The sequence below is a fragment of the Esox lucius genome, chromosome 4 (genome assembly GCF_011004845.1).
Source record: "Esox lucius isolate fEsoLuc1 chromosome 4, fEsoLuc1.pri, whole genome shotgun sequence".
NCBI lineage: Eukaryota > Metazoa > Chordata > Actinopteri > Esociformes > Esocidae > Esox > Esox lucius.
The window spans coordinates 16,822,982-16,850,842 of NC_047572.1; the positions used below are offsets into that span (position 1 = coordinate 16,822,982).

The following is a 27,861-nucleotide window of genomic DNA, read 5'->3' on the forward strand; positions in this document are numbered from 1 at the left end:
GAGTAGTATTTCAGCGCACAGTACTGATTAGGTATCTGTGAAACATCAGTCATGGGAACTGAAACTCTCTTCAGACCGGGACAGGAGAGGTCTAAAGTACAGGAACAGAATATTAACCAGCTGAAAGTCTATGGGTTCTTCCCAAATGGCACACTATTCTCTCCTTAGAGTGTGCAGTTGTTTTGACAGGGGCGTTTAGGGAATAGGGAGTAAATTGGAACCCAGTCTCTCAGTGTTCTATTTGACAACTGTTTCACTGGAGGTTGGGCGAGAGCTGTTTGTCATTTTTATGTCACCGGGAACTGGGAAATAGGATGACTTGTCTTGCACCGCAATCTGCACCTGGATTAGGCTGGCATTAGCATCAGTGTAGGGTATATGAACTTCACACACGCACACGCGCTCACACACCTCCGCAAGCATACACGTGCATTCTCTCACAGTCACCTTTTTCCTCTCTTTCACACACACGCACACGCCAGCGCAATAAAAGAGAGTGCTGTAGTGAGCTGGTCTATTGCTTTCTCTTCTCCTACCATTTTTGAATCCTGTTCTTTATTGAGCTGCTGTGGAGTCTGCTGTTGATTAAATCTGCTGGATTCCCCTAGTAGAGATGGGGAACACACACACACACACGGTGCCTCCGTCTCTCCGATACCTCCAGCCAGTCTGGACGGTGTTTACATTGAAGGGGTTTTCAAATGACAGGAGTATTTGGACTTTATACCTTGTGTGAGTCCCAAATAACACCTTGTGCCCTATATAGTGCAGGACTTTGTGGACAGTGGTTCACTGTGAAGGGACTAGGGTGCCGTTTGGAACTCCTCCCAGTTGAACGGTATGGCAGAGGAAGGATATCACAGATGGTGAAACCCTGCTCTAGTCTATTCCAGGGATTAGTTCTTGGTTTATTTTGCTTGTATAAAATTTCCCGTATGGCATTTTTTGATGGGACGGATTGGTGTGGTCATAATCTGTAACCTTCGATTACCTGAATTTTTATTAATCTCAGTCATAAAATCGTCAAGCACTCTTTTCACAGAAATAGGCAGGCCTTCTTCTGCTAAAATAATCTGCATAATGGGTCTGAATTTCTTGCTGTACATATTTTTATCCTCTTGACATGTTCTAGTGATGCATCATTTAGCCTTTCAGATGCTCAAAGTAAGCGCAATTGCCAGTTTATGGAGAAATTGATAAAAATGAGATTGTATTGATCTGCTATGTTTGGGGGTCCGGGCCAGAGTGTGTGTGCTTGTTTCATTGTGTGAAGAATGAAGCAGTAATTCAGTGCTATTGAACCTCTTGCCAGCAGCTGAATCGATCCCAGTCCTGCTCTTATGAGGTCTACCTGAACACAGGAGGGAGGGGATTGGCTAATGAAGATACTGAGAAAGGGACAGAGAGAGAGAGAGATAGAGAGATTGAATAAGAGAGAAAAAAGAGAATAATTAGTAAGTGAACCAGTGTTCTTACAGGAGGTTAAGTGCTTTGTTCCCCATTTATGCTTCTGAGTGATAGATCACTGCCAGTCTATCTAACCTCTAATCCATCCGCCTTCTCCTACTCCTACACCTCCCACATCTCTTTCCTCCCCATTTACTCTTTTTCCACCTCCTCCCCACCTCCTTCAATTCTTCTTCCTCCTCCTCCTCCCCCCTCCTCCTGCATCACTCCCCCACTCATAGCCACCTCTTGTCCTCCAGTCCTGTGAATGTAACAGTGAAATATAGTATAAGGCTGAAAACGTGGCCTCATGAAACTTCTAGGAGTATTGGTTGAGCTGATTGAGGTGATTTGAAGGTGAATCCCTTCCTTTGCTTTTTATCTAGTCCTCTGTGCATGTTGTTTCGTGGGTGGTGATTAGTTTTTTAGGGGAGGGACATTAAATTCACTGTTTCTCTCTGTCTCTTTTATGTTCTTGCTTTCTCTCTCTCTCTCTCTCTCTCTCTCTCTCACACACACACACACACACACACACACACACATACTTATATAAAAACACACAAACACACATGTAGACTCAGACACACTTACACACACACACACTTACAGCCTGACACACTCTGCGTAGCTAAGATGTCACCCCACAACAGATCATTGGAAGATCAATTAGATGTCTTTTGTCTCTTAGTGAAGTGTTATGCACGGACTCAGTTTTCTAGCTATATTGCATTCCTTCCAAGTGGTTAAGGTTAGGGCTTAGCCAGGTTTGGGAAAGGGTTAAAACAAAAACATTTAAAACGGACATATTATGAAGAACGCTGGCTGTTATGTTTTGATTTCTAGACGTGAGTCGTGGGCCTTGAGCCGGGAGTCGTAAGCTCCAGATCTGAGGATCCCAGGTTCAATCGCAATGTTAGTCTTAAACATGAATAACAATGAGAAGTAATCAACCAATGTTTGCGGCTCCATGACAAATATTATTGCAGTCCTAATGTGTTAATGTCCATTAGATCAGTACCCATCCATAAGGTTCTTTGGTAACACATCTTGCATCATGATATGTAAAAAATAACAGCCTGTTAGTATGGTAAACTTCTGAAATAATCCCAGGAATAATCCCTGACATACAGACATTTAGTGAAGTGTAATAACACTCAAACATAATCCTCGTCTGAATCCTATTTGAGGTTTAGAAGGGTCAAAAGAGACCAAATTAATGTATTTCATCTTTCCTGTTTGAGAGATGTGTTCATATGATTGATTTGGTTTGTTTTCGTATCTTCTGAAGATCACATTTCACTGTCTGACTATCCCCTTTCCTCTCTCTCTGTAACCTGTTTTATCATGTTCCTTCTTCCACCTTTCTAATTCTTTGTGTGAGATGAGAACTGTGGAGAGACAAGGAGACAAGGGATAAAAACAGTGTCTGCAAGGTGGAAAAATTAAAAAGTACTTGGCTGTGTTCACCCGTTTAAGGTAGTTAAGAGAAAGACCTAAATGACAAAGTAAAGGAAGTTCATTATTAACCATGAAAAACCCTGATCAATGAAAAATAGTGTACATTGCATTGTCCTGCAGTTCTTAATGTCTCGCTAAAATTTGTCAGTAATAAAGAACCTAGCAGCCCTGGACAGCAGCAGGAGCACAGCTTGTCTATCGTCCCTTCAGGGCCCTGATTGTTTCTGGAGGCCGGTGGGTCAGGCTGTCCCCTCAGATGGGAGGCGAGCTGGGCTTGAACCCTCAGGAAACACCCTGGCTTCGGCCTACAGGCCCAACAGACGGCAGGTCAAGAGAGACAGACACAAAGACGGAGAACTCCCCCCACCCCCCAACACACACACACAAACACACACACACACAAACACACATAATGTTTTCTTCTCTGAGGACAGTCAACTGTTGGCCTGTTCTGTTTCTCCTGCGGGTGTTCTTCCTTATGGGAGTTTCCGCAGGCTAGACACAGAGGAAAAGGAGAGAGAAAGGGAAATAGACAGAGTGTGTGGGTTTCCCCTGGTGAGGTACTTTCTGTGATAGTGAGAACAGGCTCTGTAATTGCTTGTATTAGTCTCTGATCATCAAAGGTGTGATCCCAGAAATAAAGACACACATACACACATATGCACACACACGTTTGCACGCACACACACACACACACACACACACACACATACCCACACCAATATGCACACACTCACAAATGCCCTCCCAGTCTCACTGTCTCATTTCTATTACATTTTATAAAAAACTAAGGGCTTTTTTACAGATGTATCGAAGAGGACTTGAGAAGCTAGATTATTTTGTTGGGTCAACTTGTAGGAATCGATTGCTGAAGCACCACCTTCTGAGGCACCGTGCGCCACATTTTCGGGAGAGCCCCCCGGAGTTGGACAAGTGTGATGACCATTGTGTTTAAACCGTATCAAGTTTCTGGGCAGTGTTCATGCATATCGCTCAATTATCCCACTGTTGATGGCTGCAATCCTGTTTGGTACGTCTCAAACAGAACGGTGTGAATTCAAACGCCATGGAAATGATTATGCAAACCAAGATAAGTCTACTTAGCATTTTATTCTCATAATGTAAACAAGCCCTAAAGCTGCTGAATGTATTACTGTACTGAATTACTCTAACTCCTCCTCCCTCCCACTCTCTCTCTCTCCTTGCCTCCCTCCCCCTTTCTCTTCTCTCTAACTCTTCTCTCTTTCTCTGTCTCACTGTAGCTTTGAATGAGCCCACTATAGACTATGGCTTCCAGAGGTTACAGAAGGTTATTCCTAGACATCCAGGAGACCAAGAGAGACTACCTAAGGTCAGTATCTACATACACATACACACACACACACACACACACACACACACATGCGTGTATGGACACACACTGATGCATGGAGGAGGGAGAGAGGGAGAAGGAGGGGAGGAAGAGGGGAAGGGGGAGAGGAGAGGAGGGGAGGAGGGAGAAGGAGGAGAGTAGGGGAGGAGGAGGAGAGGAGGGGAGGAGGAGGGAGGAGGAGAGGAGGGGAGGGGAGGAGGAGGGAGAAGGAGGAGTGGAGGGGATGAGGGGAGAAGGAGGGGAGGAGGGAAAAGGAGGAGAGGAGGAGGAGGAGGAGGGAGAAGGAGGAGAGAAGGAGGAGAGGAGGGGAAGAAGAGGGAGAAGGAGGAGAGGAGGGGAGGAGGAGGGGTTCATATAACTGTCTGGCTGGACGTTATTATTAGTGACCTAATACACAAACATACAGATTTATTGCTTGTTTATAACTGGTAGACAGAAACGGGAGAATAAATGAACCACTGGAAGATTCTGAGAGGGAAATCAGCTGGTCCATAGCCTGGGTTATATCTGTAGTAGGGTTTAACCAGAGAACCAGGATCCTGAGATTTACTAGGATCTCCCCTCTAAACTCCCTATTTCCAGTATAGGAATTGTTTACAAACCGGTAAATTATAAATGATTCATATGAACAGCGTGACGTAAAATGGAACAGTTGAAAATAAGCAAATGCTATGTCTAAATATGTCTTCCCATATTGCCATCTCTGCTCCTCTATCTGCATGATCGCTAATTGACACTCAGTGCTGTGAGTGGTGTTGAGGATCACATTTACTTACACCAAGTAGCTATAAATTCAAAGCACACACATTATTTGTACTGAAACTCAACATGAATTAAATTTCATTAATACGATAATAAAATCTGGTCACCCCTCTGAGCCTGGGTCCTATCTAGGTTTCTTCCTAAAATTTGACCTTCTTAGGGAGTTTTTCCTAGCCACTGAAATTCAACACTACTGTTGTTTGCTCCTTGGGGTTTAAGGCCGGGTGTCTCTGTAAAGCACTTTGTGACAACTGCTGTTGTAAAAAGGGCTTTATAAATAAATTTGATTTGATTGAAAATGTAATCCAACTTTTGAGTTACTGCTGTACTATCCAAATATGTAATCGGTGTGTCAAAAAATGAAGGCCTTAGAAGCACACTGCAAAACATGCAAACAAAACATTGGAAGTATAGTCCCTTCCACAAATTGATTGCTTCATCATTCAGGAGACCTGCACCCCCAACAAAGGGAGGCAAGAAGGGTGCTCTTGGCTATTTATTGCATTTTATTCATCCTGATAGCTCAGGATTGTGAAGGCTCACATTTGATTTACTTTACACTGCAAAATTAAAAAACATTTCACAAGAACTTAGGATATGATCATCAGATGCTAGATAAAACATCTGTTTTAAGCATCAACATTCAGTTACTTCCTTCTCTCATTATCACCACCATAAGTGGGTTATAATAAAGTATTGATAGCCACAACTTTAAAAGAGAAAGGACAAAGCTGCATCTTTCCATCAGAGGTAGGCTAAAACAAATGTAATGTTCAAATGACTGTGTGTTTCCTAATAATATTTTAATAGTTGGCCAAATATAATAGGAGTCTCAGAGGTTAAACTAGTCTACAATACTGAAATACTGGGGTGACTTTGAAAGAGATTTGAGTAGATTCCTTTAAACAAAATATTACTTTAGATCAATGTGTATTATGTTAACATTATCTTGCCATTTTCTCGGGAAGCACAATTTCTTGAACCCTAGCCTCGGGATGAAGTCTGGGGGTGAGGTCTAGAGGAGAGGTCTGGGAGTGAGGTCTGGGAGTGAGTGCTGGGGGGAGGACTGGGATGAGTTCGGGAGATGACATCAGGGGTTGAGGTCTGAATGTTATGTCTGTGGGTGAGGACTGGGTGTGAATACTGAACACTGATGCTAAAGCTAGCTTTCGGCCCTTAAAGTACAGCCATTGACATCCTAGATCCCCTTTTCCTGCAGTATAGACTGTACAACTGGTGCTCAGCTGGTTTTAGTACTTATCTGGCTAACAAAATACTGTATGTTGTTACCCTACAGTAGCTAAACATCTCTAAAAGATTACCAATCTCATGTGCCTCAAGATATTTGGGTTCTACATTGTTTTTACACACAACCCATTGGTAGCATGTTAGGAAGAGTGATGTCACGGCCATGCCAATGGTTTATACAGCATCTTTGTATCTCCTAACAATAATAAGATAAGTATACTCTGACTGAATGTGTTACTGACATTTTTATTTCGATGGCAGTGAATTGTCCTACAGCTAAACAAAGACATAAGTGACACTTCCTTTTCATTGGTGAAAGAAGCTGAAGGCCTAGATCCAACTCACAAACAAACAAACTTTGGTGGAGTTTTAAAAAATGTGCCTAAAAAAGTTTTATCATTCGATAAATATTGTGCGTTTATTTCTCTGTAGACCTACACTGAGAGACTAATTCTTGCTTTAATTAATAGCAGGCTAGATTATTCTAATGCTATCTTCTTATTCTTCACCCCCAAAAAAGTATTAATTTAGAATGCAGCAGCATCTGTGCTAAGAAAGAATATAAAGATAGCACACATGACTCTTATTGTGTCAGTCCCTAAATCCACTGTCTGATAGTTTAAGAGATGTTTTTAAAGGTGCATTTATAAAATGTCTTGTTATTCTTCCCAATGATTTTTTTGCTAAGCACAAGTTATAACAAGTAAGTAATTCCAAAGCTTGTTTTAGAGAGTGGTCACATAGTTTGCTGCTTAAACCAAAACTGCCTGCTTGTTCCAGAGGCTCAACTGAATATAGAAAATATTTACATTTTAGCTCAAACTGGTCATTTTAAGGAATATTTGTAATTATATAAACATTTTGGGCATACCTTAATTCACACACACACGCACAACACTCACTTATAACTGAGCAGCCTCTTGACCCAACCTAATTCAGCCCCACACAGTAATGCCCATTCAATTCTGAACTTGATTCCAAAAGTCTACTGCATTTACCATCTGTACTTGTTAGGTCTTTAACAAATATGATACCTTTCATATACATTTTTCTATGAAAATAGGTATACCTTATTTCAGATTAGCCATAATATTTTTCTGAATTATCTGATCTGGTTCTTCTGGATAGAAATGGAATTGTAACCAACTCTATATGGATTTGTTTTAAAATGTAGTTGTTTTAAACAGTGTTACCTTTTCTATCCATTTAACATAACACATTTTCATCTTTACCATGGCAAAGAGCCTCCTTTTAAACATTAGATAAGCCTCTCATTAACCTGCTTGAAAACCCTTTTGGATTTAGATATTGTTTGCGTAAAATAGAGGCTTTCAGAGATTTATTTAAAGCCCTAATATTTAATAACTGAACTCTACGCAACTCATATTTGTTATATAAAAATGCCAATTTGACTTTGTTTGAATTCCAAATAAACCCAAAATAATTATCAAACTTTTTATCACAACTTATATATATTATCTTTAAATATTATCTTTTTGTTGGTTGTGTCATGAATAAATAAGTGAATTGTGGAAACACGAGGGAGTTGATCATGGCAACTTTACCGTGAATAGTTATAGAGTTGATCATGGCAACTTTACCGTGAATAGTTATAGAGTTGATCATGGCAACTTTACCGTGAATAGTTATAGAGTTGATCATGGCAACTTTACCGTGAATAGTTATAGAGTTGATCATGGCAACTTTAACGTGAATAGTTATAGAGTTGATCATGGCAACTTTACCGTGAATAGTTATAGAGTTGATCATGGCAACTTTACCGTGAATAGTTATAGAGTTGACCATGGCAACTTTACCGTGAATAGTTAGAGAGTTGATCAGTGTCATTTGTTTTCTCCAAAAAAAGGGACGGGAACGTGTTGCGATCCAAAGGTCCCGTATGTGCCAGTGTGATGTATAAGAACTTTAACCACTCAGATAATTGCTTGCCAACGTAGAGGTCTCAGAAACTCATATAGCAAATGTGATACAATTGGCGTTACAAGGTTTTCAAAAAACATATTTTATTCTTCAACAAATTAATTTTGGTAGCGCCCTATGACAGATGTTAAACATTAATGTACAACTTATGTACAAGTCATACTTGATATTTTGCGAAAGCCCCGTATTATCTAAGTTACTTTTGCTACATCAAGCTGCGCTACTTGTAAGCGGTAATGACTGTAAACAGCTTAGCACGTAGGGGAAAAGTAGCATATTACCGGTCATTATAAGTGATTATTTTTGTAGTAATACCTCCGAGATATCCTCCAGATCGTGGAATTGCAATATGGAATCAAGGGATAACAATATGCAGTGGAAGGACATGTTCGCAATATTCAGAAAAAACAGGGAAGGGAATACAATAATTGAAACAAGCATACAGATCTCAATAAAAGAATGAGAAACCCCATGAATTCAAATGTGACCAGCACAGCTTAGTGGACCAGTCATGCTCTTGCATTGGATAGCTACTATTAAACTCTTTAATCAGTCAACATCATCTTATCAACTTCAGCAGAAAGTCACCTGTCAAAATTAAGTCTACGAGTGCCCCAATGTAACAAATGCGGTTTATATATGGGTGTGGTTAATTCTCTGGTTTGTATAAACACAAAGCTATAAAAGGTGCGGTTTATACATGGTATGGGTTATAAACATGTACAACCACGTTTCCAGAAATGTTGGGACTCTGCATGAAATGCAAACAAAAACAGAATGCAATGATGGGTAAATCAATAATGCCTGTATTTAATTGAAAATAGTATAAAAACAACATATCAAATGTTGAAACTGAAAATTTTATGCCAGCAACACATTTCAAAAAAGTTTGGGCAGGGGCATGTTTACCACTGTGTTGCATCATCTCTTCTTTTAAAAATACTCTAAGCATATAAGACCAATTGCTGTAGTTTTGAAAGTGAAAAATATTCCCATTCTTGCTTGATATAGGATTTCAGGTGCTCAACAATTTGGGATCTCCTTTGTCATATTTTTCGTTTCATAATGCGCCAACTGTTTTCAGTGGGTGACAGTTCCTGACTGCAGGCAGGCCAATTTAGCACCCAGACTCTTTTACTACAGAGCCATGGTGTTGTAATATGTGTAGAATGTGGTTTGGCATTGTCTTCCTGATAAAAGCAAGGCCTTACCTGAAAAAGACATTGTCTGGATGGCAGCATATGTTGCTCTAGAACCTGTATATATTGTTCAGCATTAATGGTGCCTTCACAGATGCGCAAGACTCCCTTGCCATGTGCACTAATGCACCCCCATACCATCACAGATGCTGGCATATGAACTGTGTGCTGATAAGAAGCCGGATGGTCCCTCTCCTCTTTTGTTTGGAGGACACAGACGTCCATGATTCCCAAAAACATTTCTCCAGATTTTCTGAATCTTTTAATAACATTATGTACGGTAGATGATAAGATCCCCAAACTCTTTGTTTTGGCGGAGCCGGCTAAGAAGAGCGAATGTCACTTACTGAGTGACTGACTGACTGACCACCCCTTGTTAAATAGCATAGTGGTTAGAAAAGCGGACTTGTGAACTGTAGGTACTGAGTTTGTATCTCCTCGCAGGCAATGTACGCATTATGAATTATTCCATATAGACAAGAACTTCGCTGGCTAAAACCATTAGTATCTACATTATAATAAGCCTGAAATAAAATAGTTAATGGTTATATTGCAACTGTTTCTGGTGGATTTGGTGAGTACGCATCTGTGCATGTGTTTTGGGTTAGGATAGACAAACACATTTGCTGGCTTAACATACAGTAGTTACGTTATAGTAAGCCTTAACTTAAACTGTATGCGGTTATATTCTGACGGTTTCTGGCATGGAAAAGTTAATCTTCAGTCTCGCTAGCATTTGCTCAATTCGTATGATTATTCCTAGGAAGTAAATAGATACTAGTAAGCCTATTACTGGTTAATAAGCTGTTAAAACAGCTAGTAGCAAAAGCAATGCAGTTCATAGACGCTATGGTGGAGGTAAAGTTAATAAGAAACATTAGTGAGTTTAACACAATCCTCAATGAAGTCTAGTGACGGGTGAAACATGTAATGCCATGGCATAGAGGTTAAAGACAGTGCCTCTCATGTGGAAGACCTAAGTTTGAATCTATTGAGAGCAATGACATTTATTAATTATTTCTGGTAGATTCCACGATTCTCTCGTCTTTTCACTTGATGAAAAAGTTCTTGATAGTTAATGTATAAATGTCAGCTGGCAAATGTACAAATGTCTGTATAAATGTCTATACTGACAGCTGGCAAATGTACAGCTCTGTAGTGTAGTGGTTCGCCTTTCATGTGGGCAAACCGGGTTTGAATCTCGAGATGGCAACACTTTCTATTGCAGGCCGGCTGAAATAGTCTTGCCTGGTTTCATGTTATTTATTATTTTATGTCACGGTATTTTTGAGAAATGTTATTCTTAATTTGTTGCACCATTTGCCTGTGCAGTCTTTCGCAGAGTGGTGAACCCCTCCCTATCCTCACTTCTGACAGACCCAGAGAGAATGATCTTTTAATACCCAATCATGTTACTGACCTGTTGCCATTTGTGATATTCCACCATGTTTAGTTTTTTAGCATTACACTTTTCCAGTCTTTTGTGGCCTTTGTCCCAACTTTTTTTAAACATGTTGCTGGCATCAAATTCAAAATGGGCAAATACTTTTCAAAAAACTCTCTGTTACAACATTTAATATTTTGTCTTTGTACTATTTTCTATTGAATATAGGGTTTAAATGATTTGCACATCATTGCATTCTGTTTTAATTCACATTTTACGCAGCGTTCCAACTTTTTTAGAAACAGGTTTGTACTTAAAGAGTAAGTAGATCATTGTTATCAGTAGATCAGCCTTTTTTTTTAGCAAGTGTGTGTCTTTATGTCTAAATTTGGCATCAGATGTACTACAGAGTTAGTTATGTTTCATTGTATATTGGAGGTGGAAATTGTTGATAAATTCAAATATTCCAGTTCTGGTCATCTTGAACAGCCCCAAAGTAATTTTACTTTAGGTTGCTTTAAGTGCACCTGTGTCTTGTTTTTTTAATCCTAGTTTGTATTTTTAAATTATAATTACATTATTGTCTCAAGTACAGTGTTATCTTATTATTGTTTTGCTATTTCCATTTAAAAAATTGGTTCAATTTGATTATTTATTTGTGAATTCCTTTGAAATGTATTGCATCGAAGAATTGAGCTGTGTAATTGAATTGCAGAGATTTTAATGATTTTACACACACAGAAACAACATTTGAACTTATCTTCTTAAGGTTTCATCCTCTGAAACCTGCATCTATTGCAGTACTGCTACTTAGTACGGCTTAACGTTCCAGTGCCATTTAATGTACTATTTTCACACTGTGATTTCAAAACAGTGATGATAACACCCTTTTTGTTTAACAAGCCTGGTATTTTAGCCTGTTTACAGTAGTTGGGAAGCAACCCACAATCAGGAGAAATAAAATAGAGCATATATTGTTGACAAAAATTGCATATTGTTATTATTTTTTCATTTCTATTTGATGATATAGCGATCTTAACTGAATCATGCCTCTGTACATTCCATCTGGCTCAGGGCTAGGTTCCATCTGGTTTGTGAAGGTTCCGTCTGGTTTGTGAAGGTTCCGTCTGGATCCTGTAGGTTCCGTCTGGTGTGGCTAATGATTCTGTTGACCGGCAGATGAGAGCAGGGCAGAGGTCTGGATCAGGTTCCCATCCTGTTTACGTCTGTCTCTCATGGCCTTTACGAGAATAGTCCCTGTGCACGCGCACACACACACACACAAAACCCACAGTCCAGGAAATACTTTACGGTAAGCGGTACTGGAGCACAGACCCAGCTAACAACATTTCTGTGTTTATCATTAGAGTGACTCGGGACTCAAGTCCTCATAATCACTTTATTAACTCAACAGACCCAGGAATTAACCAGGCAGACAGAATCAAGACTGACAGGAGAGAGCGGTTGTGACCTATAGGGGTAGTGGGATTTGGACAGAGAAAGGGAGGGAAAGGACTCTTAGAGAGAGAGACAGATATAAGACGGTTCCACACAGTGGGGTTTCTGTCTGTGTCCTGATACCGCTCTCACCTCATTTCCCCTCCTCCTCCTCAGTCTCCTTTCTCATGCCCATCCGTCCATCCAGTCATGAGGCGTCAATAAAAAGAAGGGAGCAGGAGGAGTGGAGCAAGAGCATACATACTAAAGATCCACTTACCTTCCCTGGGACCCCATGTCTTTCAATCACCTGGACCAGGCTGACAAGACAGGGCTCAGCTCTCTACCTCTCTCTGCATTCTCCTTCCCAACCTCCCTCTATATCTCTCTCTGTGATCCCCCCCCCCCCCCCCCCCCCCGTATAGCTCTAGTAATGGGAGGTTAACACAGAAGCAGGACTCCCATTATTGAGTGAATTTAGCACCTTGGACAGCGCTCCACAATCTTTATTGCTTTGCTGACCCTTCTGTCATGTCCTGTGTGTGTGTGTGTCATGGTGTGTGTCATGGTGTGTGTGTGTGTGTGTGTACGTGTGTATGTATGTATGTGTGTTTCAGGGGCTGATTGAAAGGTAGTGTGTCAGGGTTGAGAGCACACACATGCTCCAGGGCTTGTTCACCGTGAGACACATTTCACACTGGAGGAGAGCGGTGTATGTGTGTGTGTGTGTGTGTGTGTGTGTGTGTGTGTGTGTGTGTGTAAGAGTCACCGCTACACCCTAAAGGGGAGAGCGATTTTCTGCTTGTCACGCCTATAGCACATGTTATGTCCCAAAAAGCGTTTACAAGGTTTAGGTTATCTACTTCACACACACAAATGCACACACATTCATTATTCTCACACACATGTTAACAGATATACATGTAGGCACACACACACGAACATATATACACATACTGTACATACAATTGTACAAAAAGTATAGTGTTATATCAATCGGCCAAAGTTACCAAAAGTAATTTGTGCTTTTATAATTATATTCAGATGTAGAATTTTTTTTCATTTGTCGTTATAACTTAAATTATCACTTAAACTTATTACCACTTAACATTTTTCAGCTATTGACTATTTGACTGGGGAAACAAAAAATGACATATAATAAATGATTGTGTGAAAAAACATATAAAACGATGTCATGCTGAAAAATAAAAAAAGGAATTGATGATGTATATTTAGAATACAGTGTTACAGATTTGACTTTAGATTTCTGTATTATCTTATTTAATTATTTCAAATATTTCATATGCGACAAGTTAACACAGAGGGCCAGAGACAATAAAGCAAATTGTGATAATCAGAAGAAACAGAAATGGCCAATGCTTCGATTCAGTTACATAGATTACAAAAAACCTACTTTACTGAACAACTTTGGAGATTTCTCATGACCATATCTTCACTTTACAACATAGGTATAGGTGACAGAATGTGCTGACAGGACAATTGCAGGGCAGAGACTAGGGTATTAGTATGCATCATTAATGGTACCTTATATAGCGTACTTGGAATGGGTTGCAATTTTGAATGCAGCCTTACAAATTTCAAACTCTTCCAGATGACACACACAGATGGGCGGTGTAGGGTCAGACAGCAATGTCGTGTTAAATTGATAGGTGATCCAAACAAAAGGTTAGATTGAGGGAAGATGCAGAGTCACACGATTGCTTGTTGATGGCTGAATGATGGAGGTCCTCATGTTTTATTCATAAATATGGCGGTGAGTTATTATGGCAGGCCTCTTAGTCTGAAGACTCTCCTGAGCTGTCCTATATTTGGAGACAATTTAGTATACTTCATTCTAGCTACATTAGTAATGCAAGGTGCCTAGGGAAGACAACTATCTGCCTCTCAGTTCAATTTCCATTTAAAGGGCTTTATTGACATGGTAAACATTCATTTACATTGCCAGAGCAAGTGGGAAATAATGATACAGTTAAAAAATAACAAACGTGGTAAAGATATGAAATCATCCCTCAGTGGAAGGAGGATGGCTGGTTAGTGTAATGTAAGGATCGATCATTAAAGCAGGACAGTAAGTTTCTCTTTGACTCTTTATCATTGCCTAACCAATATTCCAGGCTAACACAATTCTTTTTTTCCTGGTCCACCTTTTCTTTACTCTTTCATCTGGCATTCATACTGTAACACTATAGCAAAGATAAGAAAATGGGATGTATGCTCACTGTCTCACTCTGTCTCTGCATAGGAAGTGATTCTGAAGAGGGCTGCAGACCTTGTCGAAGCTTTGTATGGGATGCCACACAACAACCAGGTGAAAACAAGCATTTAGTTTCTTTTTAATGTGTTAATGTCAAGTGATTATTCTTCAACGCACAGGCGAATTATTCCAGCCGACGTATTCTGCAGTATCATCAGTGTGTTTCCTCATTCATAGACTTGAACTATCAATCTCATGGTGCAAAATCAGATAATATTATGGACTGCAACAGTTGACACATTGGAATGACAACTGTATAAGGAGAATTTATATCAACATCTAACCAAGGTTTTCCCTCAAGGAAATGATTCTAAAGCGGGCCGCAGATATTGCGGAAGCGTTGTATACAACGGTGCCGCGGGGGCACAACCAGCTGACCGGCTTGGGCACTGGTTCCGTCCACACTGGCATGATGGCTGTGAACTCCTTCCCTGGGTCAGAGGTCGCACAGACAGCCAATCAGGGTGAGGCAAAACATAGGAACCAGGAAGTGACAACTTTTTGTATGAAAGTGTAGACTATCAGATATTGTTCTTTCTCTCTACACCCATATGCGAACAAATACATACAAAACATATTAGATGCATTTTAGGATACAGAGGAAATATCAAGAATAAGACAAGTAAATAATTTGTGTAAATTTTTTAATGTATTGTAATTTCTGACATACTGTGCATCAAACTATAAATTCACAAATACATTGAAAACATTATTTGGGTTGTATGGTTTACTCTGTCTTTAGACCTCCATTGCTCTCTTTCTCTTACACTCTGCTATTTCTACCCCTCACCTGGCCCTCTCACCTCGCCCCCTCCTAGGTTACAATAGGAGTAGCAGCAATGTATCTCCTCATAGTTATGTTCCCAGCACCACTCCTCAGCAGACCAGCTACAGCTCTGTGTCCACTAGCATGAATGGCTACACTAATTCTGGCATGACCACCCTCGGCACTTCGCCCAACTTCCTCAACGGTTCGGCCACCAACTCACCCTACGCTAGTGAGTATCACACTACACTGTACACACTATACACTAAATCCTCCGCTCAATAACATAAACTTGTCACCACACTACACCTTTGAACACTGTACCCTAAATATTCTGTACGTCTGTAAGTAGCCTATCAAAACACTTCACATTACACCTAGTGCTGCATCCTATGCTTTACAATGAATGCAAACCTTTTATTTTTGTTATTTTTGTACTTTTTATTTATTTTTATTTGTTTCTTCAGCATAGTCAACATTTAATAAAATGTGTTGTACAATCGACTTTATTGTCAAAACAATAAATAGCACATTGTTTTTGATCATGTGCAAGGTTTTATCTTTCGGCAAATCCAAAACTGATTTAAAGGGCATGTAGCAGATTTCAAATCTAATTTATGGTAGGGTAAATGAGTATCCTCAATGAATTTTGGCTGTCGATGAGAGGAGATCACTACTAGCCAACCAACTGAAATCTCCTTGATCTCCTTATTGGTTTCTGGGTCACGGAGGAGAGAGGATGAAGCAGAGAGAATTCAGGATGTACTTGAGTCGGTTTATAATGGCTGTTCATGTCCTATTGTGTCTTTACGTCAAACTCCAGCCATTTTGACATTTCTTAGATAATGTATTACATCCTGTGGCTGTATATGGTGTAGTGCGATGAAGTGTCAAAATTAACATGTAGGTCCTGTATGTGTAGCATGTGTAGATACAAATGTTTTCAGACATCGCCAACATTCAGCAAGCAATATGTAACATCACCTGGCCCCATCTGTCGTGCTCCTTACCTCTGCAATTCTGACTAACACTACTTGCTAACTAGCTAGCTAAACTGTTATCATCGTTTCTAGCACAATAGACCAGCTAATGTTGCTTGCTTGATTGCTAAATAAAATCCCTGGTAGCTCACATTAGTTTGCCATTGAACTAGCATTCAATGGCTAACTGTTTTCATAAAAGTTTGTGTAGTGCAAAAACAGGAAACATATATGGTGGTAATTCATGCCATGTCTGACTACTGTTTGTACATGTGCTAGCTAACATCATAAACAGACCAACTGCAGCCAATTGAAACAGGGTTTGCCAGTAGGCTAACTACACTAGGCTAGTCCATCAACATCAGCGTCCCTTGGTATAGAACACAGCAGCTCTAACAATGCCAATGCAATGGAGGCGTTTGCTAGCTACTTCTCTCGCAGGTACGCTGGGGACCAATAGAAGTGACATTGTCCAAGCCAAATTTAGCTAGCAACTATGCAAGAGTTCTGTCAGTTTAGTGCATGCTCTAAAATTATCAGTCAGTGAGTACTTTATTGTTAGTAAAGTACTAAGTAGTAAAGTATAGTATTTAAAAAAAAAAATGGGACTTTAAAGACTGTCTATAATAAATGTTTTCATCCTCTCCTTTTCCCTCTGCATTAAAGACTCTTAATTAAATCAATAAAGTAATTGCAAGAGAATCAATTCAATTCTAGCTCTTTGAATCTCATCCACGTTAACATGTATTTTAGCAGCCTTTAGCAAACCAAAATTGCCAGCAGACCACTTCAGTCAAAGACACAAACACAACATACACAAGCACACAGTCTCACACACACATACACACTATACCACTCACTTTCAATCAATGCCCTCCTGCTGGTCAGCTATGTACCTCATTTGTACCTCATTTTTTACACCCCTTTAATACGTGGACTATGTCAGCATTCCAAATCTCACTATACAGTATTTACAACATAGTGTACTGTTTCTGACCAAAATCCTTCATGTCAGTTTGTATAGCATTTAAAGTGTTTGTTGCAAGGTAACTTGACCATTGTGAGATGCCCCTTTTTGAGGAGTGTTAAATGTTCTTTGTGTTTGTGTTCTATGACAGCTAAAAACTTGTTTCCTTTCCTGTTGTGACCTGTTGACCAGTCCCTTTCTGTTCCTCTCGTCTCCCACTCCTCTGTCCCCATCCCTCTCTCTAACCCTGTGTCTATATCTTGCTCCATCCTTTCTTTCCATGCTCTTCTCCACTTTTCTCTCTATCTCCCGTTCTCCCCTCTCTCCTCACTTTATTCCTCCTCCCTATTTTTCTCCTCTTTCTATTGCCTCCTCTTCTTCCAGTTGTTCCCTCCAGTCCTACTATGACGTCGTCCACCAGTCTGCCCTCCAACTGCAGTAGCTCCTCAGGCATCTTCTCTTTCTCTCCCGCTAACATGGTGTCTGCTGCAGTCAAACAGAAGAGTGCTTTTGCTCCCGTTGTACGCCCACAGACGTCCCCTCCACTCACCTGCACTAGCACTAATGGACTACAAGGTGAGCTAACGCATTAGCTTGTTAACCTGCTAGCAACATGTTTATTAATCTACACCAGTGTTCTTTGCAAGTGTTTCACCAGGGGCCAATTTAGCCGATGAGGCATGAGTGTGAGGGCTGCCATAAGACAATATAATGCAATTGTTAATGCAGTAGGGGGGCACGTCATGGGTCACTGAAACTCGCCAAGGGCAGCGAGCCTTGTAGTGAAGTATGCTGGTCTTTAGCCATTTAGCCCTTTAGTCATTCGGCTTCTCTATAACGAACTGAACCCCTGTTCCATATCTTCATGTGATAGAACATTGCTGTCGTTTTTTTAATCCTTTTTTACTGTTCCTCCTGTTATCCTTCCTTCTTCCTCCTCCCGTCTCTCTTCCTGCTCTCAACTCTTCCAATCCTATCTCGCCTCCCTTCCTGTTCTCCTCCCCTTCTCCTCTCTTTCAGTAGATCCGTCTTTTGTGGACTCTAGCAAGTACTCCTCCTCCAGCTCTCTTCAGGGTTTGGCCTTCTCCTGAAGTATGTTACCCATCTTTCTCTATTTCTCACTCTGTCATTCTGTTTAATCATTCATCCTTACTACTCTCTCTTCTCCTCCATCTCATTGAGTTTATTTTGGTTCTATAGGGTTCTGTATCTGTACTTCTCTTCTCCTCCCTGTTGTGGTACTTTCTCTATATTTGTCTTTCTCTTGTCTAGTCATTTCTCCTATGATGAGAAGGAGTCAGTGGTATGTTGCATCTAATACTAAGCTAGCTAAACATTGCTTCAGACCTTCAGTCCAGTACCTACATTTGTGCTCAAAAGTTTGCAAACCCTTGGAGAATTGGTAATATATGTACCATTTGTAAAGAAAACATGAGTGAGTAGGCAACACACATGTCTTTAATGTCTTATCGGATTCATATTCAACTGTATCATAACAGAATGGCACAATCATAAAACAAAACATGGCAACACAGAAAAATATGAACTGACCCCTGTTCAAAAGTCTGCATACCCTGAGTTCTTAATACTGTGTATTGCCCCCTTTAGCATTAATGACAGCGTGCAGTCTTTTGTAATAGTTGTCTATGAAGCCCCGAATTCTTGCAGGTGGTATAGCTGCCCATTCGTCTTGGCAAAATGCCTCCAAGTCATGGAGGGTCAAGTTGACTGGAGAGTCAACTTGGCCTTGTGCTTAGGGTCATTGTCATGCTGGAAAGTCCAAGAATGTTCCATGCGCAGCTTTCGTGTAGAATAAATTGTCTGCCAGTATTTTCTGATAACATGCTGCGTTCAATCAAGGCCAAACATTCAAGAGTATGTAAACTTTTGATCAGGGCCATTTGGGTGATTTCTGTTATTATTATGATTTAAAAAGGAGCCAAACAACTATGTGATAATAAATGGCTATCCTTAAATAAAATAGTTTTTTACATGATCACTCATATTTTCAAAATCAATTCCAAAATTACACTATTTCTGCCAGGGTATGCAAACTTATGAGCACAACTGTATGTTCAGCCCAGAGTACCTATGTTCAGCCCATACTTTCGGTTGGTTGCAGCAGAGAAAACATGAAAACATTTTGAACATTTGCTTTTGTGTGAGGAATTTGCTAATATACAAATAGGTAGATGATGGACATGCATGTTTTAATAGTAATTTACTCTCTATTGTTTTGACAACAATGACCTAGCTACTAGTCTGCTGCACAGTCACACATGCATGTATACACACTCACACACACATACATGCATGCACACACACCCACACACACGAACAGAGACACACAGACACACACACAAGCACATGCACAGCCACTCCTTTAATCTCAAGGAGTTGCAGACACTTAGGAAATAACCAGAGAATTAGTGGATTGGAGGGAGTTGGGAATCAATACAGAATCAATATGTTGTATAAAATATTCTCTGTGTAGTGGCCTCAGTGGGGGGGGGGGGGCGGGGAGGGGCTTGAATAGGTGGCCTTGTGTCGAGGGGGGAAAAGACAGGATGGGAGGGAGTTAAATTATATATATATATAATGTGTATGTATGTACATCTATATATGTATGTGTATATATATATATATATATATATATACATATATATAAATATATATATATATATACACTCACCTAAAGGATTATTAGGAACACCATACTAATACTGTGTTTGACCCCCTTTCGCCTTCAGAGTTCTACGTGGCATTGATTCAACAAGGTGCTGAAAGCATTCTTTAGAAATGTTGGCCCATATTGATAGGATAGCATCTTGTTGATGGAGATTTGTGGGATGCACATCTAGGGCACAAAGCTCCCGTTCCACCACATCCCAAAGATGCTCTATTGGGTTGAGATCTGGTGACTGTGGGGGCCATTTCAGTACAGTGAACTCATTGTCATGTTCAAGAAACCAATTTGAAATGATTCGAGCTTTGTGACATGGTAGGCCGTGGCATTTAAACGATGCCCAATTGGCACTAAGGGGCCTAAAGTGTGCCAAGAAAACATCCCCCACACCATTACACCACCACCACCAGCCAGCACAGTGGTAACAAGGCATGATGGATCTATGTTCTCATTCTGTTTGCGCCAAATTCTGACTCTACCATCTGAATGTCTCAACAGAAATCGAGACTCATAAGACCAGACAACATTCTTCCAGTCTTCAACTGTCCAATTTCGGTGAGCTCGTGCAAATTGTAGCCTCTTTTTCCTATTTGTAGTGGAGATGAGTGGTACCCGGTGGGGTCTTCTGCTGTTGTAGCCCATCCGCCTCAAGGTTGTGCGTGTTGTGGCTTCACAAATGCTTTGCTGCATACCTCGGTTGTAACAAGTAGTTTCAGTCAAAGTTGCTCTTCTATCAGCTTGAATCAGTCGGCCTATTCTCCTCTGACCTCCAGCATCAACAAGGCATTTTCGCCCACAGGACTGCCGCATACTGGATGTTTTTCCCTTTTCACACCATTCTTTGTAAACCCTAGAAATGGTTGTGCTTGAAAATCCCAGTAACTGAGCAGATTGTGAAATACTCAGACCGGCCCGTCTGGCACCAACAACCATGCCACGTTCAAAATTGCTTAAATCACCTTTCCCATTCTGACATTCAGTTTGGAGTTCAGGAGATTGTATTGACCAGGACCACACCCCTAAATGCATTGAAGCAACTGCCATGTGATCGGTTGATTAGATAATTGCATTAATGAGAAATTTAACAGGTGTTCCTAATAATCCTTTAGGTGAGTGTATATATATATTTGTGTATGAATGGAGATATATACATGTATATATAGAACACTCATGAATCCACTCTTAATATATTCACTAATCAAAACAACTTCCATTTAACCATTAATTCATTTTAACTTTCCCTGTCTCCAGTGGAATGCTGAGATAATGTTGCATGTGTTTATTCAACATCATCTAATCTCTCTTATCCCAGATCACTGTGTAGTCTTCATGCTGGCACATTGACAGAGCTTCACAAAAACTATCCAAAGGGTTACAATTAACAGGCCTTTAGACCAAGTACTTAACTGCAAACTGTTTCCTATATTGTACACTACTTTTGACCAGTGTTCAAACCCTGGTTTTAAATAGTGCACTCCAGAGGAAATAAGATGCCATCTAGGGACACAGTCTGAGAAGAGCTGGTTAGACCACAGAATAGCATGAAGACATTCACAATATACAATGAGAATAGATGATGTTTCAACCATAGCCTGTGTGGGCTGAGACGAAGAGGGATGTTTTGGTTTTGAGGTATTGAGAGAGACAGCAAGAGAGAAAGAGAAGGGAGAGAGATAAACAAAGAAACAGGAGTGGGAAAGATAGAGAGACAAGAGTGGGAAAGACAGAGAGACTGGAGTGGGAAAGACAGGTTAGACAGGAGTGGGAAAGACAAGGAGACAGGAGTAGGAAAGACAAGGGGACAGGAGTGGGAAAGACAGGGAGACAGAAGTGGGAAAGACAGGGAGACAGGAGTGGGATAAATAATGAGACAGGAGTGGGAAAGACAGAGAGGCAGGAGTGGGAAAGACAAGGAGACAGGAGTGGCAGAGTAAGTGGAAATAAAAAGGGCATAAAGGGACACAGAAATAGTGAGGAGGGGAGAGAGGGAACACTGGGATGGGGTGGGGGGGTGATGTAGAGGTCGTTGTACACCAGATGCTGGAACACATTTGCTTTTTTGATGACAGATGAAACACAACTGTCACATGATTGACCTCTCTCTCTCTTTGTGTCTCTGTCTGTGTCTCTCTCTTTTTCTCTCTTTCTTTCTCCCTTTTTCCACAAACAGTGATTCCAGGGATGATACTTGCATCCATGTAGACGATCTGGGAACATTGAGGAGTTGAGAATGTTGACATGGACACAGCATGTCTTTATTTTTCTAATCCAGACCTGATTATAACTCAAAATGGAAGCATTATCAAACTCAGGCCTTTGTTAACATGACTCTCAGTCGATGGATAAGGGAAGAAATTCATCATTTTAAACGTTAGGTCATTTCCTTCTGGGAACTGTTTCAGACAAACCTTGGCTTGGAGTACACTGATATTGAAGTTATTTGAAAAGTATTAAACTGATGATGAACTTTAAGCTATCCAATTGACTGTCCCTGCACCACAAAGGCAATATGGATGATATCATGAAATAAGCATTTATTGATGTTTAATAAGTATTTATAGTGAAATGTTTTGGTTTGTTCTATTGTATGCCTTCTTGTAGACCGTAACACATTAAAAACACTAAAGCTGATTGGCTAAACCAGTAGACAGCACAAATAAAATTGGATGGTCATTAAAAAGGGTTGCAACAAAGCCAACTGCTATGCCATATCGGCCATACATTTGACATTTAAGTATTCAAGAAAAACTAAAGTATTTGCAAAGGTCTTTGCTGCTTTCCACATAGATTCATAGATTTGCAATGCCCTTTTAGTTTCACAGTTCTTTTTTTAGAAATGATTATCACTTGTGAAACATTTTTATTTTGTTGTTTGATTGTTTTTTTTAACAAAAAGAAAAAAATCTGTGATAATAGTAATTGACATGTTCTTCAGCTTGCCATGTTCATTCTGAAGTTTTGTTCAATGAGAATAAAGGAATATTGTGTCTGATATGAAGATTATTTTTGGTTAACCTTTGGGTTAATTATGAAGTAAAGTATTTAAATGGGCTATTTATTCCCTATATAATGCACAGCTTCAACCCCTTTGAGCCCTGGTCAAAAGGATTCATCCCATCACTTTTTGGGATACATTGGGGGGAAATGTCAGTGTTTAAAGTTCTTCATGAATGCCTTAACAGAGTACAATCCTGTCAGAAATGATTTCATGTGGATGCTATACCAAGTGTGAAAAAACAAGCATCCACATTCATGAAACTGTAACAATCTACCCCAAATAACAGAAGATGAAGAGTTAAATTGTTGCTGAGAAGGACTAGGCTTAGAGATTGCAAACGAGAAAAGGGCTTTCTCATTTACCAGATTCTTTTGTAGTCTAAACATTCGAAATTTCACCAACTTGAAAGTTGATTAGAACAGGACAAATATTATCCCCTTTGTATTCCCCTACTTTTATGTCTCTAGCCAGGACAATAGGTAATAGCTCTGAGAGAAAAAAAAATCTCTGAGCCGAGCATCAGTAACAGAAAATAGAACCCAGCGTATTTTTCCAGCTTGACTCTGTGGAAAGATAAAACACAATGCTGGGAATGTAATTGCTTTCAATTATGGCCCAGTGTATCTCCAGTCTGAGACCCAGCAGATTCCAAATGAAAGTACTTTGTTATACATTTCTATGTATAAATAAAAAAAAAACACCAAATTCTCACTTTAAAATATAATGAAGATGTGTCAAAATGCAGCTTTTGAAACAGATTTTAATTTCTCTGCAATGTCAAGCTTTCATCATCTACACTTGAATGGGAAGCATCAATTTGGATACCAAAATGATAATTGCATAAGAGTATCATAAAAATCATGTGTTTAGCTTTTTCATTTGTCCATTGTACGTTGGTCCTTTATCCTAATTCTATTTGGTTATATGTGTGTGGAAATCGTTTAAATTTAATATCACATTTTATTTGTGATGTATTGTCAAGCTGTGCTTCCATTAGAGATTTTTCTATTTTTGTATAATTTCCTAATACAACACTGTTCTTGCCCTGATTTGTAAATGTGTTTTTATATGTCTGAATCAGCAACTTATTGTAAGAGTGGTTGGTTTAGATTCTCACCAGCTATCATTTCCTCATCTAGACTCAAACGTCAGTTCATGCTGTAGAGCCCTGAAAACTACTATACATTATTTACACCCACTCAGACACTCTCAGACACTTCACCAGTCATCTCTTTCTTCCTTTTACTCGCCTCCCCTCTTCTCCCTCTCTTCCTGAACTGCCCTCACTCCCCCCAGCTGACCGATCAAGCTTCAAAGGGAGATTTCATCTCATGAACAATCTCTGTAGTGTTTTCTCTTCCTCTCCATCCACCCGCTGTGAGTCTTCAAGCTGTTGCTTGATAGAGAATAGGGCTTTTTCCCTTCTGGAGAGTTTTGTTTAGTCTTTAGAAAATGCCAGATTTAGCAGAAGCCTGGCTGTTGATAGACGTACGGCTATATCCCACACCACCCCTATTCACTAAATAGCATGCTACTTTTGACCATAGCCCTACTATTGGGGCCTAGTCTGAAGTTGTGCACTAAATGGTTTTGGCTGCCATTTGGGACGTATGCTTCCTGTTGATTGACATGTGTGGTCCGGCATTGAGTGTGATGCTGTCACCATGCTGTTCAGATCTGAGAGGGGTCGGTTTCTGTTTCAGCTGACTGAACCTCTGGGTGTCACACACTGTTTGTCTACTGGAGTTTCATTTTAATAATACAGTTTTCTCTTGAGGTGACAAAAATATCCAAACCAAATAGCTGTTGTCTTTTCTTCCTTTTGTCCGTTTGTCAGGACACAGTAGTGTTTATTAGTATAAAAGTATTAAATAAAAAACTACTGTATCAATAGTAATCGAATTTTGATGAAAATGTAGCTGTAAAATAACTTTTGGACTTTCAAAATGACTGTAAATTAAAGTTACCTCTTGTCTGTAACATGTTGTGTTTTTCTGACGTGTTTTCTGTAGATTCTTCCCAATTGTATTATGTTTATCCAACAACCCTAAATGAATGATCTTGGAGCACTGAAATATAATTATACCGCAAGGTTTTTTGTTATTGCTTAGACATACCAGGTGTCGATTCAGCACCAATAAAACTAGGGTCCAGAGCCAGACTGTACATACAAGCTTCCTAAACGTATTAGTAAGTAATTATTCTGGTGTGATTAATTGCACACTGCACCCGCCCACTGCATTTAATTGAGTCATAGATGCATCAACAGCAAAAAAAAATGTTGAAACATTTGCATATCTAATTTTAAAGCCTGTGATTCAATTAGCTTGTGAAGAAGGTGGGTAGTAGGATTCTGCTGACCCCATAGTGTTCTAGTGTCTCCCTGGTTAGTTCAGGATTCTGGAATGCAAGGGGGGAAACACCCTAAGCTAGCAACATAAAACAATCTTCAACCCAACACCTATCAAAGTCCCCTTGTCTTACTAGATTGGATGTTGAAGATCCAGGCAGAAATACAGGGTAAAAATTCAATTTTAAAGCATTAAAGAAATCACACATTTGTAACAATAACAAATGGGATTTAAAGTGCCTTTCAAGAAACTCAAGACACTGCACAGCAATGAGAAACAATAATACACATAAATATATCTACTTAGCGTAGATAAAGGTGACTGTGGACCAAGCTATGCTGAGGGGAATCCAGCCTTAACAAGTCAGCTTTGAGCCTCTTTTTGAAGAAGGTGAGAAAGTCTGAGTTGTATGTGGCTGTAAGAGGAGAGTTCCAGAGTTTGGGGGCAGTGGCACTGAACGCGTGGTCCTCAATGTTTTGGGATCGGTTTTACTCCAGAGTCAGAGGAGCAGAGACAACGGGGTGAGGCCATGGAGTGCCTTGTAGGTGTCGGATCTAATAGGCAGTGCAGATCTTTACAAGGAGCCAATGAAGGCGTAGGGGTGAAATATTCCCAGGGTTTGGTGCATGTGAGGACCTTGCCAGCAGAGTTCTGGACATATTGGAGCCTATCCAGGGCTTTGGCCGACTCCACAAATAGGATTCTATTGCAGTAAATCTTATAGAAGTGAATGAGGGCAAAGGCACATTTAAGGCGAACTCTTCATTGTTGTAGTAAATACATTACCAGCAGTTAGGAAGTCAAAGCCCATTCACTAAGAGACAGACATATGTTATTTTAATATACATTGCATATTGATGTTAATATATAATCATTTAAATTGACAGCAGTTTGGAAATTGATCATAACATAATAAATATTTTTCCCTATGCATCCCCTAATTTCCAGCCTCCGGCCAGGACAATAGGTTTCCACAGCTCTGAGCCAAGTAACAGCAAAAAAAAAGAGCACAGCATATTTTTCCATGTTGACACGGTGGGAAAACACATCTCTGCCCGGAATGGACTAGTCAAACATTGAATGGGGCTGCGTTTTCCCACCACGGTCCACCAACTACTTGTGGTATGGACGGATGCCTGCAGTCTCAGTCTTGGTTGTAAAACTGGAGAATGTGTTACACACCAGGTGAAACACTTTTTGGCTAAGCGAGCAGTGTGATAATAATCTGAATGGCTTGGCAAGGCAATTGCTTTGAAGAAATTGCCTTGCCCCGATCTTTCATTCTCCTGTACCTACTGATGAGGCAAGGTCTTAAAGAGACTGCACCTAACTGATTTGGTCTTGTTTAAGAGTTAGCTCATTAAGAAATGACGGAGCCAAGGCATGCCTCAATAAGTTTTGCCTTGGAGGTGTGGTTTAATATGGGTGTCTTTTTTTTGCGAGGCAAGTAAACACCCACCTGCCAATACCAACAGTCAGATTTTTCCACTCAAATCACTGCAGGTTTTGAGGTTGAGAACTTCTCCCCACCTGACACCCAAAATCTGATGACCCAAAGCATCAATACTGGAATAATATCTTATCCTACTCTGCCGACTCTGGAACCCTTTGTAAGTAAAAGATACGCAAGCCAAGAACACCAGATAAAAATGACTTCAAAGCTCCCTTGGAAGAAAATAACACAGAACAACGCTGAACTGTCATTCGGTATGACAATCTGATTCAGCTCTTCATGTCTGATGTGATTAAAGACTTTAAACAGGTTAACGTTCTCAAGGCCATGGGGCCAGGCGGAGGATGTCGACACATATTCAGACCAGACCAGCTGGCAGCCGTCTTGGTGGACATCATCAACCTTTCCCTGAACCGGTCCACGACACCAACTGTTAGGCCACTATAGACCCTGCACACAGTACTGCTGAGACAACCCGCCTAATCAACTTACATACAGCATCACACGCACATTTGTAGCCCTGTATTGAAAGGCTGGTCAAGGCTTGCCCTAAGCAAGTTTGCTGTTGACATAAAGTCCAAAGTTCAAATTATATTTATCAAACACACCGAATAACACGGCGTCATCCTGCACAATGAAAATCGTGTGACATGGCACCCGACAACTACGTGGTAAGAATTAAGAAATATATAAAGCAAAAATATACAGTTGGGATCTGTACACCACCACAATGGATTTGAAATGAAGCAACCGAGATGCAATTGAAGTGCAGACTTTCCTCGTGAATTCAATAAAAACATTGTATGAAACGTTTTATTGCAACCATTTTCATACACAGTCCTCTTATTTCAGGGGCTCAAATGTAATTGGACAAATTAACACAATCATAAATAAAATGTTCATTTTGAATACTTTGTCCAGAAACTTTTGCTGGCACTGTCTGCATGAAGTCTGGAAAGCATTGACATTACCAAACTTTGAGTTTCCTCCTTTGTGATGCTTTACCAGGCCTTTAGTGCAGCTGTCTTCAGTTGTTGTTTGTTCGTGGGTCTTTCTGCCTTAAGTTTTGATTTTATCAAGTGAAAACCATGCTTAATCAGGTTGAGATCAGGTGATTCAGGTTGAGATCAGGTGATTG

The 27,861-nt window shown here is 40.1% G+C and overlaps 1 protein-coding gene across 6 annotated transcripts in view; it reads left to right on the plus strand.

Annotated features, from left to right (window-relative positions):
- The window catches only part of ebf1a (EBF transcription factor 1a), a 47,624-nt gene extending 22,744 nt beyond the window's left edge, over positions 1-24,880 (plus strand). The window contains exons 11-17 of one of the 6 annotated variants that reach the window (XM_020045834.2): positions 4,167-4,255; positions 14,511-14,576; positions 14,839-14,986; positions 15,341-15,520; positions 17,620-17,811; positions 18,256-18,327; positions 22,092-24,880. In XM_020045834.2, coding sequence (XP_019901393.1) covers positions 4,167-4,255; positions 14,511-14,576; positions 14,839-14,986; positions 15,341-15,520; positions 17,620-17,811; positions 18,256-18,326 — 746 coding nt within the window. In that variant the 3' untranslated portion in view covers position 18,327; positions 22,092-24,880. Of the gene's footprint in view, positions 1-4,166; positions 4,256-14,510; positions 14,577-14,823; positions 14,987-15,340; positions 15,521-17,427; positions 17,812-18,255; positions 18,328-20,419; positions 20,444-22,091 lie in introns of those variants that run through there. The other 5 variants (XM_010864693.4, XM_010864694.4, XM_020045832.2 and 2 more) reach the window with 5 other exon arrangements.
- The last annotated feature ends 2,981 nt before the right edge of the window (positions 24,881-27,861 follow it).